The sequence below is a fragment of the Haemorhous mexicanus genome, chromosome 11, assembly GCF_027477595.1.
Source record: "Haemorhous mexicanus isolate bHaeMex1 chromosome 11, bHaeMex1.pri, whole genome shotgun sequence".
NCBI classification, from domain to species: Eukaryota; Metazoa; Chordata; class Aves; order Passeriformes; family Fringillidae; genus Haemorhous; species Haemorhous mexicanus.
Window position 1 is genome coordinate 4,298,238 of NC_082351.1, and position 15,094 is coordinate 4,313,331.

At 52.9% G+C, this 15,094-nt stretch overlaps 1 protein-coding gene across 1 annotated transcript; it reads right to left on the reverse strand.

Annotated features, from left to right (window-relative positions):
- Positions 1-6,256: 6,256 nt before the first annotated feature.
- LOC132332114 (EF-hand and coiled-coil domain-containing protein 1-like) lies at positions 6,257-10,124 on the reverse strand. The gene is made up of 2 exons (XM_059856085.1): positions 9,422-10,124; positions 6,257-8,148 (listed from the first exon to the last, which is right to left on the reverse strand). The coding sequence occupies exons 1-2, from the start codon at positions 10,055-10,057 to the stop codon at positions 7,738-7,740; spliced, it is 1,047 nt and encodes a 348-aa protein (XP_059712068.1). The 5' UTR covers positions 10,058-10,124; the 3' UTR covers positions 6,257-7,737.
- Positions 10,125-15,094: the final 4,970 nt, after the last annotated feature.

A 15,094-nucleotide genomic window follows, 5' to 3' on the forward strand; every position in this document is an offset into this window, starting at 1 on the left:
CAAGGCTGAGGGAAATGCACCCACCACGGCGTCTCTCCAGATCGCTCAGCATCTGGTCCAGATGTTTGGCTGCCTCCAAGGATTTCTTGTCTCCTGTGTCTTGATTCTTCCATTTAGGAGGACCTCAATGGAAAGTAGTTCCATTTCTCCTTCAGGCCCGAGTGGCAGTGAGGGCACCTGAGTGATTGGTGCCCTCCAAGGCACTCCCTCGGCTCTGCCTTCCACTCAGGAGCAGGAGCAGGGGGACCACGTGCCTGCAGTGGCCCCACACTGGTATGGAAGGAGCTCCTTGCAGAGCAGCATGGGAAGGAAGGGCTCCCTGGATGTGCCAGCAGCTCTAAACCCAACCCAGGCAGGGCCAGGCCTTGGCAGTGGCAGCAGGAGCAGCTCAGGCTCCGTGGGGCTGGCACAGGAGCTGTGAAAGGCTCAGCCCTGGGACACAACCCTGGGCTCGGCTCCTTCCCTCTCTGATCTTCTCCGTGGCTGCACAGAGCACAGGACACACTGGCATTGCACACGGGAGGAAGATGGACAGCTAAATGCTCCTTCTGCCCACTGAGAGCGATCCTGTGGGATCACTGAGGCCACCAGAAGGGAGCAGGCACGATTTCAAGATTCCTTACACTCTGAGCTTAACTTAAGGGAAAGGGCACATGAGTGGGCTGTTGCCACATGGACACTGATTATTTTGTCAGGAAAGGCACACAGAGAACTTACCTCCACCATGCACCTGAACCTTCAAACTGTCTTTCACCAGTTTTTCCATATAAGCCATGTCACGATGCCAATCTAAAAGAGAGCAAAAATCAGGCCCATTTCCATGGTGTGCTGGGATCCCCCTCTGGCTTAGGGAAATGGGGCCTGCATGGTGGTCATGTAAGGCCATGGGAGCCAGGTGTCAATGGACAAGGCCAAAGCTGCACCGGACCCTAAGGAGCTCTGGGCGGGCTCCTGGTCACTCTCCACCTCCTTTGCAGGCCCTGTGACACATTACTGGAGGGGTGGCTGGAGCAGACCAGGGCCTGTGAGGGCTCTGTCCCACCCGTGCTTTACCAGGGTTTCACAAGTCATGATGCCAGTCTAGAAAGGAGCACGGATGGGAACCATCCCATGGTGTGTTGGGATCCATTTCTACAGGGAACCCAGCACTCCAAGGAGGTCAGGTGATGCTGTGTGCCAGGAGTGCCAAGCAGCAGAGAGGGCAGCTCAAGCCTCAGCAGGGCTCAGGCCCAGAGGCACAGCAATTACCTCCTGTGAATGTGCCTGGCATCGCCTCCCTTCCGGCAGCAGAGGCTGCCAATGAGCCCCTGCTTCCTCTGGGAAACTGAGACATCGGCACAGCCTCTACTTCCATCTCTGCAGGAAGGAAAAGGGAGAACAGGATCAGGTGGGGCTGTTCCCAATGGGAAGGTGGCATCTTCAGGAGCCAATGCTGGTCAAAGACATTAATAACATTCAGGAAGTCATCCAAGCCTTGGAGTGGGGCCAGGGCTCTCCCTTCTGCAAACCACCACCCCTCCTGATCTACCCAGAGATCTGCCAGGCAATTTCAGGTGATCTTAAGGCATGTCCGGCCCCTGGTGAATTTGGGCTCCCTGGCAGCTGATGCCAAATGCCTTCCTGCAGAGGCTGGGGAGAAGCTGCAGCAAGGCCAGGCTGGGGAACAGCCCCGCAGGGCGTGGAAGCGGCAGTGGGGCAGCGAGGCTGCCATGGATCCCTTCCCGCTGTGCTTGGCACGGTGTGTCCAGATGTGCAGCCAAAGCCCCCGGCTGCTGAGCCCCAGGACAAGGCTGAGGGAAATGCACCCACCACGCTGGCTGTCCAGATCACTCAGCTTCTTGTCCACATGATTGGATGCCTCTAGAACCTTACTGGCTCCTCTAGGTTTGTTCCTCCCTCTCGGAGGACCTTAAGAGATGAATTTGCATTTTCCCTGAGATGGATCCCACAAAAGCAGGGCTCAGCCTGTGGGGTCAGCAGGGACACACTACTCACCCCTGCGACGGGAGCTGGGCTTTACAGCAGCAAGCAGGAAAGGAGCTTGAAATGTCCTCCCTGCAGACACCCCTGTAACCCAACAGCCACAGAAGCTTCTGTCACCTGGTTCCTGCCAGGTTGTCAATGATTATTCTCTGAGGGGATCATGGACAACATACCGGCAGGAGGCTTAAGAGGCTGCAAATCTTCATGGAGTTGAGCTGCTGGAGAACCCTTCCTAGCACGCTCATCTAGAGGGGAGCAAAGACCAGACCCATTTCCATGGTGTGCTGGGATCCCCTTCATGCCTTAGGGAGCTGGGCACTGCCAAGGGGTTTGGGTAAGGCCGTGGGAGCCAGATGTCAATGGACAAGGCCAAAGCTACACAGGGGCCTGGGGTGCTCAGGGCTGGCTCCTGGTCACTCTCCTCCCTCTTTGCAGGCCCTGTGACACATCCCTGCCGAGGAAAAACAGGGCCAACCCCAGGCCCGTGGGGGCTCTCTCCCTCCCCCAGAAGAAATACACCCTAAAGGCCTGGGGAAAACCATCCCCAGCGCTTCCCAGGGAGCAGGGAGCGCTGTCCCGGGAAAGGGGAGCCAGGCTGCCGGCTCACCTGCTCCCTGCACGTACAGCAGACCAGCCTGGGCAGCCCTGGCAGGCAGGGCCACGGCCAGGAGGAGCAGCAGGAAGAGGCGCAGAGCAAGGGCCATGGTGCCTTGCCCTCTGCCAGTCCCGCAGCTCTTGCTGCCACCGCTGTCCTGACACCGCTGTCCCAATGTCAGCAACCGTTGTTAAGGACTGAGGAGCTGGATATTTTGATTCTGTAGAACCACAGGGCTCTGTGACCTCAGAGCCTGCTGTGACCTCAGAATCCTGCTGTGACCTCATGGCCTGGGTGGGGATGGACCTCAGCACTGGAATTTTCCTTCCTGGGGAGGGAGCTCCTCCTGCCTGGCAGTTGTGTCCAAGGGCTTGGCCTGTCCCCCCAATTCAAGCTCACTGCTCTGTGTTCTGGGCACTGGCACAGGAGATCACATCCAAGGATTTCTGACCTCCTCAGGCACTGTCAGCCACAGCCCAGGATGCTGAGGAGTCAGTGGTCTCTGGCTGGAGACAAGTGCCACATTCCTACCTTTCAGCAGCTTCCCAGCGGGAACTTCGGTACCTTGGGGGGCCCATGGCTAACACAGCCCTTTGGTTTCATCGAAGGCTCTGCTTCCTCTTGTAGTCCTGAAAGGACACAGTCAGTCAATAAAACAGGGAGGAAAACCACCCAACCTCTTCAATGCTTTGATATGCCAAAGGAAACCTTGAGGAGCACGCGGTGGGTCTGTGCAGGCTGAGCAAGCCAGAGGCCTCCCATGACGGAGTGGCTGCCTCAGGGACGCGGTGCCAGAGTTCTTCAGCCGGGCCTGCTCCCAGCACTGTCACCAGGAGGGCGCCGCCCCCAAACAGCCACACAATTCGGGGTGCGGCTGTAGGGCACAACTGCTCTATGGCACAGGTGGAATGCATCGGGGGCAGGGACAAGGAACAAGGAGAGGCCTTCTGTATCATTCCCAAAGGTGTTTATTCCCAGGAAGGTCAGGGACTGAAAGACACAAATCCAGGCTGTAGAAGGGGTTTTTCAACAGGGGAGCTTCAAGGGCAGGGTACAGAACTTTAACCAATTGGGAGAAACCTGGGGAGAAGCATAAGGCAGGGAATACAATGCTTAAACTAATTGGGAATTACAGGGGAGGGGAACAGTTTAAACAACCCAATGGGATCTTGAGGGTTACAATAATGACAGGAAAGTTTCTGGAAAAAGGGGCAGGAGGGACTGACATGGTTCATCCTAGGAGGAGGAACAGGGCACATTCAGGAACAAAGGTCAAGTCTTTGGGAAGATGGAAAACCAGGGAAAAACCAACAACAGAAGTGCAAAGGAACAGTCCATTAAGGATAAAATATGCTATAGGAATACAAATTACAAGGGGGGGGGGGGTGGTTGTAGAACCGACCATTGAAACTGAATTGCAAATGAAAACACAATAGAAACACTCCACAACACCCCAGTGCACAAGGAAGAGCTAGAGATGCCACCACTCTTGGTGAGCTGTGGATCTGATGGAGGCACAGTTTGGAGAAGGAGGAATTGCCTGGCTGGTCACATCCAGGGGGTTGTGGTCAATGGCTCAGAGGCCCAGTGGATGTCAGTGCTCTGTGGTCTCTCTCAGGGTGACAGCAAAACCTCCCTGGACACTGGGAACTCAGTGTCCTGATGGTGCTGCTGGACAAGAGAGATGGAGGTGCCTCCCAAAAAGAACTGTTCAGATTGCCCAAGACTTTCAGACCTGCTCAGTGAATGAGCAGCTGATTGAAGTGCAAAGATACTGAGAAACCACACAATCCCTTCCATGGGAAGAAACATCTCCCCATCCAAGCCTCCCCTGTCTTTATCCAACTCCAAGAGGAACAGACATATCTATATCTATCTATCTAGCTAACAAAACACCTTCAGCTTTAAATAAAATCTCATTATTTATCCTTTTGCTATGAAGTAGTGGTTAAAAGTTTTCTTTTAAAGAGATAGATTTAGTAAAGACATAAAATAACAGATGCTTTTAAGGTGTCGAATATGGAAAGTGCAGCGAATTCCTCCCTGACTGACATTCATTCACTCTGGCCACCCACAGGCATCAGGCGCTGGCAATTACACACTTGATACAATACCAATGGTAAGTATACAATTTCTTGAGATGTCTTTTTCCTCTGAAATGAATTGAACTCCAGCTTTTCAGGAAGGAATTTATTGAGGTTTACCTTTATAGTTGAACTGACTCACTAACTTTACAGGAATCAAAAAAGAAAAGCTGAAAGATAGTCCAGACAGAAACCTGAGACATTCATCAGAGTAGGAAGATCAGGATGGGCACCTGAAGAAAAGAACGATGAACTATTTGGTCAACTAGGCTGGTTTAGGAACCCAGTGATGGGACAGGGGCAGTTCAAGCCCTGGCACAGGAACCTGTGCACTCCGAAAAAGATCATGTTTAAGTCATACAGATTGCAGGAATATGAATCTGGAATATGAAATCAGGAATAGGTGATTATAATTACACACTCCAATTTAGGACAACATTTAATCACTTGCAGGTACTTAAAGACTTGCTTGACTAAATGCAAACTGTTGTTTCCTGCATTAGGGATTATAACTTAAGGGCACGGTTGGGATTTCAGATCTAAGTGATTGCAAGTTGATGAAGGTCTAGAAGAGGGATTTAGATGCTAAAAGAGCTTTTAAAATCTGATCCTAAACGAAGAAAGCATTTCCTTGATAAATATGAAACTATAAACAGGAGCAGTGTGTAAAGCTCATAGATTAGAGTCATTCTTGAATATGATCCTCTCTGGAAGAAACTGGACTTTAGCTGGAGGAAACCTGTGGCTCACCAAGCCAGATAGGGTGAATTCTCAGCAGAGATACCTGCAATTGTCAGTGCTTTCTGCAGAACACCCAAATCCCCCCATTCCTCTCCAGCCCTTCCTTGCAGCATTAGCTCTTGCCAACTGCAGACCCTGCTCACAAACTCTGTGTGGCAGCTGGCAGGGGAGAAAACTGCTCACTGGAAAGGTGACTGAAACACAGGCAGACTTTAACAGTACAGGTAACAGCAACCAAAAGACAGCCTGACTTAAGCAACAGGACAAGTGACACTCTTGCCAAGTGACAGCCAGAACCCTGTGGATTCCCAGCTGTCCCTCCCTCTCCATGCCTCAGCCAACCCATCTCTTCTCCTCACCAAGCACTCCCAGCAGCTCACCCGAGCCACACCCATGGATGTGGGCTCCTGCAGGTCAGGAGAAGGTGATTCTCTCGCAGCAGGAGGTGTTTGGGCTGCCTGAGCAGCAGCGTGAGCAAGCAGAGGGAGTGGGACAAGCTGGGACAGCCAAGGCTGCGTGGGGCAGAGCTGCTGCTGAACCCTTTCCTCACCCTAACACACAGCTCTGCACCGCTTATTCACCATTTTGTGCCGGTTTGGGCCCCTTGTGTGCCACTCCGGGAACACGTGGAGTGGTGGGATTCCCTGTGTTATGGAATATGAGCACAGGCATGCAAGTCCCAGTTATCATTATGCATCTCTTAAGTCAAACTGTTTGCACCGAGAGCTGTTTCACTGGATGGGGAGGTGCAGGTGCTTTGTGGCCAACAGAGAATCTCAGAGGCTGAAAGCTGGCCTGGGCCTCTGCTAAATGTGCTACAGGGCTAAAAAAGGGGTGTAGTTCCCACATGGTCAGACCAGCACCATTCCTGAGCTTGACACTCACTTTAAATTAGCATGCAATTAAAAAAGAAGTATTACAAATGAAGGTTGTCTTACAAGGAACATATAATTTGCATTTCTAAACTGGCACTCTTTGTTTTGATGTAACCCATGAAGTTCCTGTTCTGCAAGGCCAGTGGACATTGTTGATTGCCTTTAACCTGTTTCAAGGTGATCTTTTTATCCTTCATGGTACTTTGGAAAAGCAATTCCATAGGACAAGAACCCATCTTAAAACCTTTGGTGCCTATGCCAAGGAGAAGGTGACAGCCCTGACAAGCTGTGTGATCCCTTTTAGCACCAGGAGTTGTGTCATTCCTCCAGAGTCCCCTGACAGTCACCTTGAACTTTACATGCCCTCGCAGGGGTTTTTAAATCCTACAGGTGTTTAAAGAAATGCTTCTATTTTCTTTGATCTTCTGCAACCATGCATGTATTAACATTCACAATGCTGCCAGAAAGACACTGGATAAAATGGTTCTTTTTAGAACTTCCTCACTTCATAAAACACTACAATAGCTAGGATGCCACAAATAACTCACTATGAATTCTTCTTATAAGCAAACAGAGGAAGTGTGAGTTTAGGAAGAGGCAAGGACTTCAGAAGGTGCAATTTATTAAAATACTAGATTTAGCGTGTAAGTAAAAATATGTCTAGACATACTGATTTTCTTTGGGTCAGTGAAAATATAAACTAGATTTTATTCCTTAGGTCAGTCTGGAACTTGGGCAGAAATGACTAACGCTTACTAACCATCGGTGAGTCCAAGTTTGGTCTGAGGTTAAAAGCAACAAAAGCAGTGGACTATTAAATTTGTGACCAACTTTCTGACTTCTGGAAGGATTTGTTTATGCCGTTGCAAAAGTGGGGTTTAGTTGGCAAGTGTTTTTTGAGATTCCCACTCTATTATTTTGTGGGTTTAGGAACGTTTCAGCTTCCCTCCTCTATCACCTGTTCTCTCAGTGAAGAAGCAATGAAGTCACAGCAAGTTTCCAACCAGCAGCCAGAAGTTGTCCTTGTGTGCTTTTCCCCAATTCCTAGGACAAGCTGAAGAGCTTTTATACAAAATGGAGAGTCAGCCATCTGATTACAGCTGGCTTGGGATGGGACCGAAGGACCAGGAAAGGCAGCGGAAAAAGTCTGTTGGAAATGGTTTCTGAAGGACGTTCAGCAATTTGTGTTGGGGCTTTCCTGAAGCATTAGCATGCTGAGTTCTGTTGTTGAGTGTCTGAGGAGTGACTTCAGCTCTCTGCAGACCAGCACCCTTTGGCCTGGAAGACTGCTAGATCTCCTAAAGACCCCTACCAAGAAAATGGATGAGCAGCTTCTAATTTCCCTCTGGCCAGATTTTACAAGGTGTTCTGGAGACATCTAATAAGCCCCAACCAGAGATTCTCAAACTCACCTGTGCCCCAACACTGAATTTATGGGCACTTTTTGTCAGACTCCAACCTACCTGTAGTGCTGCAGTTGTGATTCCAGCTGCTGGATGTGTATTTGCAGATGTGGCACCTCCTTAGCTCTCACTTCCAGCTCCTTCACTTTGCCAAGACTGTTCAGGACAGCGTGTCTGGCCTCTTCCACCTTCCTCCTCGTCTCTGCCTGCTCCCTCTTCAGGTTACGGTTGCAATCTTCCAGGCTGACCAGAGCTTCCTGAGAGCTCTTCAGCTCCTTCTCCAGCTCCTGGCTGAACCTGATGGCTTCTTCAATCTGCCCATCCCTGGAGCTCCGCATGAGCTCCATTTCCTCCAGGACACTTTGGAGGCACTTGGTCTGGGAGTGCTTCTGTGTTAATGGTCTCTTCCTCCCTATGAAGCAGGATCCTCCTTCTCTATGGCTGGCATGGCTCTTCCACAGTCCCACCTGTAATGACCAGGAGCACAAAGCAGGGAGAAAATGATGGGCTTTAATGAAGACTGAAAGTGGCTGGATTGTGCTTTGTTGGTTTGGTTTTTTTTTTCAATCACATCGAGCTGATCAGCAACTAACTTTGCCAAATACAGAGACAAGGAAACAATCTCTGGAAAGTAGGTTTTAATAACTAGCTATGTATTTAATTTTCAACCTACACACTTATCATATTAGTGCACAAGTTTCTGTGTAGCTTTCATGTCATTACTATGGTCTGTACTCAGGAGTCAGGCAGTCTGCTGAAAAAGATATTTACAATGAAGTTGTGTTCAGAAGAAGAGAGCAGGGAGCAGCTGGGGGTGCTCTGAAGCTCTCCTCTTTGTCGTTTTCATTCATCCTGGGACCTCTGACTAGTGACTTTGTGTTTGCTGTCGATTTCCTTTCCCTTTTGCAGATGAAAATGGTAAAGGCGTCTCTGACCTGCCTTGCTGGACATTGGGAAGACAACAGTCATCTACTGCAAGTGGAAGTGTCACAGGTGGAGCAGAGTTCTGTCAGTGCTGTGTTAGTATCAAATCACACCTGGTGAGACCTGCCAGAACAATGGGTCCATGCTGCCCTTCCCTGCTCTGCCTGTTCCACGCTATTTCATGCCAGAGGAATTTAACTGCTGTTAAGTGTCTATGTGTGTCACTCGAGCCCGTACAGCAGAACCAGCAGAAACCAGCCCCGGAATTAATGGGGCTCTGCAGAGGAGCCCCAGACTATTCATCAGCCTGCCTGCAGAACTGGCTCCAACTCTGAACTCTTGTGACCACACTCTGAGGAAAACATCCTTCTAATATTCCTTTCAGGCACTTCTGACTGAGACACTGCTTGTGCTTGTGCAGGCAGGAATGCAAAAGTTCTTTCTCACTTCAGGAAAAACCCTGCACTGGTGCACATCCAGCATATGCTATCAGCACATCCTGACTGCGCGTGCAGTAGAAGAAACAGCAGCATTGTACGCGTGGGTTTGTTAAGCCGTAGTCCCCTACACTGTAAACAGAGTGCTCTTCACAACTATATTTATGGTACACCGGTGCCATACATTTCTCCTTAAAGCCTCCCTGTAACCAAACTTTGCTAAAAAGTTAATGCCGACGATGAACGAGCAACTTCGGCCTCAGTCTGGCAGCGGAGGGGTTATAAACACCGACTCTCCGAGAGCAGCATCTCTCCTGAAGCGCTCGGGGCCAGCCGAGCCGCCCCCGGGAGGCCGCTGCAGAAGCCGGCCCGGACTCACCTGCAGCGCCAGGCACCGCGCATCGCTGCTCTGCAGGGCGGCGCGCATGTCCTCCACCAGCTCCCGCAGGCTGCCGTTCTCCTCCTCCAGCTTGGCCATGCGGTCCTCGGCCTGCTCCAGCGCCACGATCTCCTCGTAGCACTCTCGGGAGCGGGGCCCCGGCGGCCGCCGCTCGGCGCTGCCCGCGGCTCCGCGGCCGGCGGGGTCGCTGCGGCGGCGGCGGCGGGGGCTGCGCAGGCGGATCTGGGTCTCGATGTGCTCGCTCTCCCGGCCCAGCGGCAGCCGCGGCCCCGCGCGGGTGCTGAAGTGGCCGCAGAGCCGCGCGTGGAACTGGCGGAAGGTGAGCTCGGCCGAGAGCCCGTCCCACAGCTCCGCGCACTCCTCGGGCTCCGCCGCCTCCTCCAGCCCCAGCACCTGGCACAGCGTGCGGAAGTCCTCGCCGGGGATGCGGCCCGAACCGGCGCAGTCCAAGCGGTGGAAGATCTCCTGCAGGTACTGGTCCAGGCCGGTGGCCAGCACGACGATCTCGTTCTCCACGCCGCGGTCCAGCCCGTAGTGGTAGGCGAGGGCGCTGACCAGCCACTGCGTGCGCCGGGCCGGCCGCCCGTAGGGGTCCCAGCCCTCAGGCGGCTCCATCGCGCCCGCCCGGCCCGCGGCGCTGCCCGAGCATCCTGAGCTCCCGCCCGGCCGAGCGCTCGGCCCCGGCCCGCGGCGGGGCGGGACGGGCGGGGCGGGGCCGCCACCGCTCCAGCGCCGCTCGCCGAGCGCCCGGCTCGCCCCGCAGCGGAGCCGCGTCCGCCTTTGTCCGGCACCAAAGGGGATTCCGGCAAAGCGGCTGGGTGCCATCGTGCTCCGTTTGGCTGCCAAGCCTGCGCCCCAAGTGTCTTTCTCATTTCTTAACTCATTTCTCCCTTCTGCTTTCTCTTTAGCCCAAGCAACACAATGGCATCGCACAATCCACTTTGACAAGGAAGGCTTGTGAACGAGTGAGTGCTTCCACTAAACTAAAACCCCAATGTGCGTGAAAGCCCACCTTCTGTTCGCTCAGACCTGCTCCCCTCTGTAGATGAGGTGACTTTATGGTGTTGCTGGCTGGGTCTAAAGAGGTCTGGGACAGAGGTGAGTAGGCGTTAAACTCGTTCAAACGAGCTGCCCAGAGCAGCGACTTTAGTCTCTCTTTGGCTGGGGAGTAGGACCGGCGTTGTTGAACGCAGGCAGCAGCACCAGCAGGGCTCCTCCACCAGCAGGGACATGCCAGGAGTCAGGAGGGGACCGTGGCACCAGCCGTGCCCAAAGGCTCAACAGGGTGCCAAAGTCAGGTGCTGCTAACAGGCTGCATTAAGAGCCCAGGCAAGGCGTGGTGAACAGCAACCAGTTTGGGAGCCATCCAAGGAGTCCTGTCAAGAGCAAATCATTCTAATATTCTCTCTAGGACAAAAAAGGAGCAACCCAGTCTGGCTGATAGGTGAGGAAAGAGAATTCAACTTCATTTAAAGCGCTGCTCAATTCAGGGTTGGTTTTCTTTGAGTGAACTGATGCTAAGAAATATTTGCTCGCGTCTGATGGGGTTTCTCTGCAAACAGGCTTGGATGAGAAATTTCTGACCACATTTGCTTTTGCTCTTTAAGATAAGAACCTGAGTAGCTTGGTTGAGGAATGGAGAATTGTTTGTAGCTCAGGAGGAGCCTTACATTTTAGCACAGGAGGAAGATAAGGCAAAGGTTGAAAAGCTTTCCCCTCCTGGACTGACACACTTCCAGAGGAGTCTGTGAGGAAAAGTCCCCTCAGCCACTGCCAGGGCTGTCTGCCTCCTCTGCAGGCTCAATATTCTGGGAGTTCAACAAGTCTCAGCTGCCACTGTATTTTCCTCTGAATATTTCTTGCTGTGCAGGACACAGGGGGAATATTTTGTGCTAGATTCTCCTCTGGGCTTTGAGGTAAATCTCAGTAATTCTGCTGATTGTTATGTCCAGATGAACATTTTATGGATAGCAATGAAAAGGGAAGTAGTAGTACCATGGAAAATTAATCGCTCAAAAGGTGAGTGTCATGGTTTGAGCTTGGCGCAATGCTAGTGCTTCTATGAGAATACTTTTTTTCTTGGTATCTATTGTGAGATGCGATCAGAGACAGAGCAGAGCAGGCTCTAACTTAAGATTGAAAGAAAAAAAAATTAACTTAAAACTACAAGGAAAAACACACAGAACACAGGATGAAAACTTTCTAAATTTCCTCCTCCTCCCCCCTCTAAATTTCTAATTCTGTTACTACTCTTTAGATTAATTCGCTCTCAGTCTATCACCGCCTTTTAGATAATTAATTCTCAATTCTTCGAGAAGAGAGGAATCTTTCCCTCACTACAGACTTCTCCAGGAAAGAGTCAAAATTTCTCGTGCTTCTGTGTCACGTGTGGCACCGCCCGAAAAACATTTGCCATCGTGACCTTTCTATGTCCTGTGCTCTCACCACTGCACATGGACTAGAGCTGCTTCTAGGGTTTTTTTCTTTAAGGACGTTTTGTCCAGTTTTAAAAAGAGCACAGTCTCTCTCTTTTTGGGACACTTGTCCCCCCCCAGATTTCACTCCTTGGGGTTGAGGGGTCTCTTGAACAGAGATCATCTTCTTCTTCTTCTTCGAAGATGGAGGGCACTACTACTACTCTCCTCACTTGTCGTCTCTGTTTACACACTTTCACCGCACTCTCCTGGCTCTGAGCTATTGCTTTTCTCTAGAATGCAGTCTCTGTGTCACAGGAACTCAAGGGTTCTGCCATGGCTATTCAAGAAAAGTCCAGCCAAAGGCTACTCTATCACCTCTTCTTACCTAGGATTCTTCTCAACTTCTCTCAATGTCTTTCACTTGTTCATTTTCTTGCTATTCTACTCTATCTCTTCAACTTCAGGAAGAATCAGCATTTGCAAGGTTTCTATCATCTCAAGAAGGGTTAAAAGTCTCAGGCTCTGCTGGTCTGGTTCATGAACTCCCACGGCTGGCTGCCCTGCTGGGCACCCCCCTTCTTCTCTTTCACGGCAGCCAGCCGCGCTATCACAGGCACAGGCTGCTCTCTCTCTCTCTCCCTCTGGGGGGGAAATGGGGGATGGCTGCCCGAAGCCTCGCCGTGCTCTCTTCTACTCTTCGGCCCAGGCTTGGCCTACCTCCCTCCGGCCACATGGCTCCCCTCCCCCACCACCCAGCTCGGAGCAGAGCAGGGGAAGGTCTGCTCTCTTCTAAGACTGGAACTCAAAGAGAGTTTCCTCTGGGAGTTCACAGCTTTTAACTGCCTGTGTTCTCAGAGGCGCATCCATGCTCTCAGTGGACAAACTAGGTGCCAATATTAAAATCTGAACACCGACTGGCATGACTACACCATCCCACAAAAACTTCATTTCCTCTCAAACCACGACAGTGAACAGCCCAACTGCACTAAAAATGAAATCTAAACTGAAGAATTTTTTATTTATTTTCCAGTGACAGGTAAGGTAAAGCATGCAGTGTAAATAAAGTCTTTAAGAGATGCAACCAGCTCCCAATTGTATGAAAATCAAAGTGGTAAAGGATGAGAAAGGGCATGGGAAGAATCTTCAGTCCTTCCTGTTGAAGGTCCAAGGGAATGAAAAGTGATTCTGGCTGTTGCCCATAGGTAACAGGGGCTATTTGTAGAGGAGAGCAGGTGCCCCAAGCTATTGGTGGCCCAAGCCCTGCGTGGCTGGCCCAGTTGCAGTCCTAGCTGGACCAGGGTGCTGAGCTCGGGAGGGGAGGAGGTGGGGGGATCTCGGGAGGCTTCTGCTTCAGGGCCGGGCTGGGGGGCCGTGGGGGAGGCACGGAGGGCTGGTGCTCTGCTTTCTTGGGCAGCTGCTGCTGCCGAGGCCACGTGTGAGAGCTGGCAAACCCGACGGTCTCTGGGCTCTCTGGGGGAGAGGGAGAGGCACGCCTTCTCGGCCAGGATGCTGGAGCAGCGGCAGCACGACTGTGGAGAGAGGAGGTGGCTGAGGCCCACTGCCAGTGGCAACACAAGGACCCTCCTGCACAGCAGGGCCCAGGGCTGGCAAGGCTCCCCAGCATGGCTGGAGCTACTGGCACAGCCTGGCCCAGCTGCACAGCTGCCCCTCACGGCCCCGGCGAGCAGGGGATGGCTCTGGGCAGGGTCCCTGGCCAGGAGCAGGCCCCAGAGCGCCTCTGCCTTTCAAAAGTAATCTCGTCCCTGCTCTTTCTCCTCCCCACTGTGCTTTGCCTCTGCCCTGTGCCCCTGGGGCTGCTCTTGGCCAGGCAGCCTCAGTGGGAGCCAGCACTGGCTGCAGCCCCAGCGGGCCCCCCAGGACCAGGCCCAGCAATGAAGAGGCCACAGAAAGCACTGGGCAGCAGCAGCAGAACCCTCAGCAGAGTTATGTGCACAACTAGGGAGTGACCAAACTCCACTGCAGCCTCACTGGGAATGCTCCCTGACTCTATGCAGCCTTTAAAGAAGCTGCAGGGTAGAGATCAGCAGCAACTTACCGTTTCTTTTCCTTCCACCACCGGAACCCAACATAGCAGAGCCCAATGAAAACTGGCACAGTGCACAGTGTCACTAAGGTGCCTATCATGCAGGACCTGCGCACATCCTGGGGGCAAAAAAGTCTTGGGGTGTTCTGTGGATTCTGGGCATTTTTTTCTGCCTTGCCAAGAAATCCTGTGGGAGCAAGGGGAGTGTGAGCCCGTGCTGTGCTGCACTGCTGAGCTGGCAGCACGGTGGATCCGGGCAGGACGCTCTCCGTTTCCCCCCGAGCTGGGGCCTGCAGGCACCTTGCCGCCCCTTGGCACAGGCTGTGCCTCCCAACCAAGCCCAGCAGGCCGGGAGGAGAGCCCGGGGCCAGCGCAGCTGCTTGGGCAGTCGCTGCTTCGAGGCACACGGGCCAAACCCATCCCTGAGCAGCCCCTGCCAGCCCTGGCTCTCCCTGGCCCGTGACAGCTCCCCCAGCCCCAGGGGACAGAGTCAGGCCCTGTCAGGACCCAGTGCAGCCCCTGCCCAGTCGGGAGCCAGGGCTGGCTCTGGCCCTGGGCTCACGGCAGGGCTCCCGCTCGGGGCTGCTCCTGTGCCTTGGGCCTCTGGGCACTCAGGGCCAGCTCCGGAGCAGCTGCAGCGGGAGGGACGTTGCTGCATGAATCCTGTTTCTCCGGGGCTGTGAACGAGCTCCAGAGGCCTCCAAGCCTCCAGAGGCGCCTCCAGCTTTGGCTGCTGCCAGGCTGTGCAAGGGCAGGCCCTGGGGGAATTGCTGCTGCCACACAGCCCCGCTGTGGGCTGAGCCTGGCAAAGCAATTACCTCTTGCGCCGGTGCCCATGTCTGGCATCTGCTCCTTTCCGGCATCAGTGGCTGGCACAAAGCCACTGCTTCCTGTAGGATGTGGCACCATCTGCACGGACTTTTGATCCATTGCTTGAGAAAGGAAAAAGAAGACCTGGATCAGATGGAATGATTCAGCATTTTGGGGGGTGGCATCTTCAGGAGACAATACTTGTCAAAGTCATAGATAAGGATCAGGAAAATGGCCAGGTCATTGGGGCTGGGCCAGAGCCCTCCCTCATCAAATCAGCCCCTACACCTGATCTGCCTGGAGACTGGGAAATTGCAGGGGATCTCAGGGTGTGCAGGGCCCATGGTGCAGTTTGGTCTCCCTGTCAGCTGATGCCAAATG

Coding starts and splice junctions, on each gene's coding strand:
- LOC132332114 (XM_059856085.1), bottom strand. CDS start 10,057: ATGGAGCCGCCTGAGGGCTGGGACCCCTACGGGCGGCCGGCCCGGCGC. Junction 8,149..9,421: donor CGCGGTGCCTGGCGCTGCAG/GTGAGTCCGGGC, acceptor TGGTCATTACAG/GTGGGACTGTGGAAGAGCCA.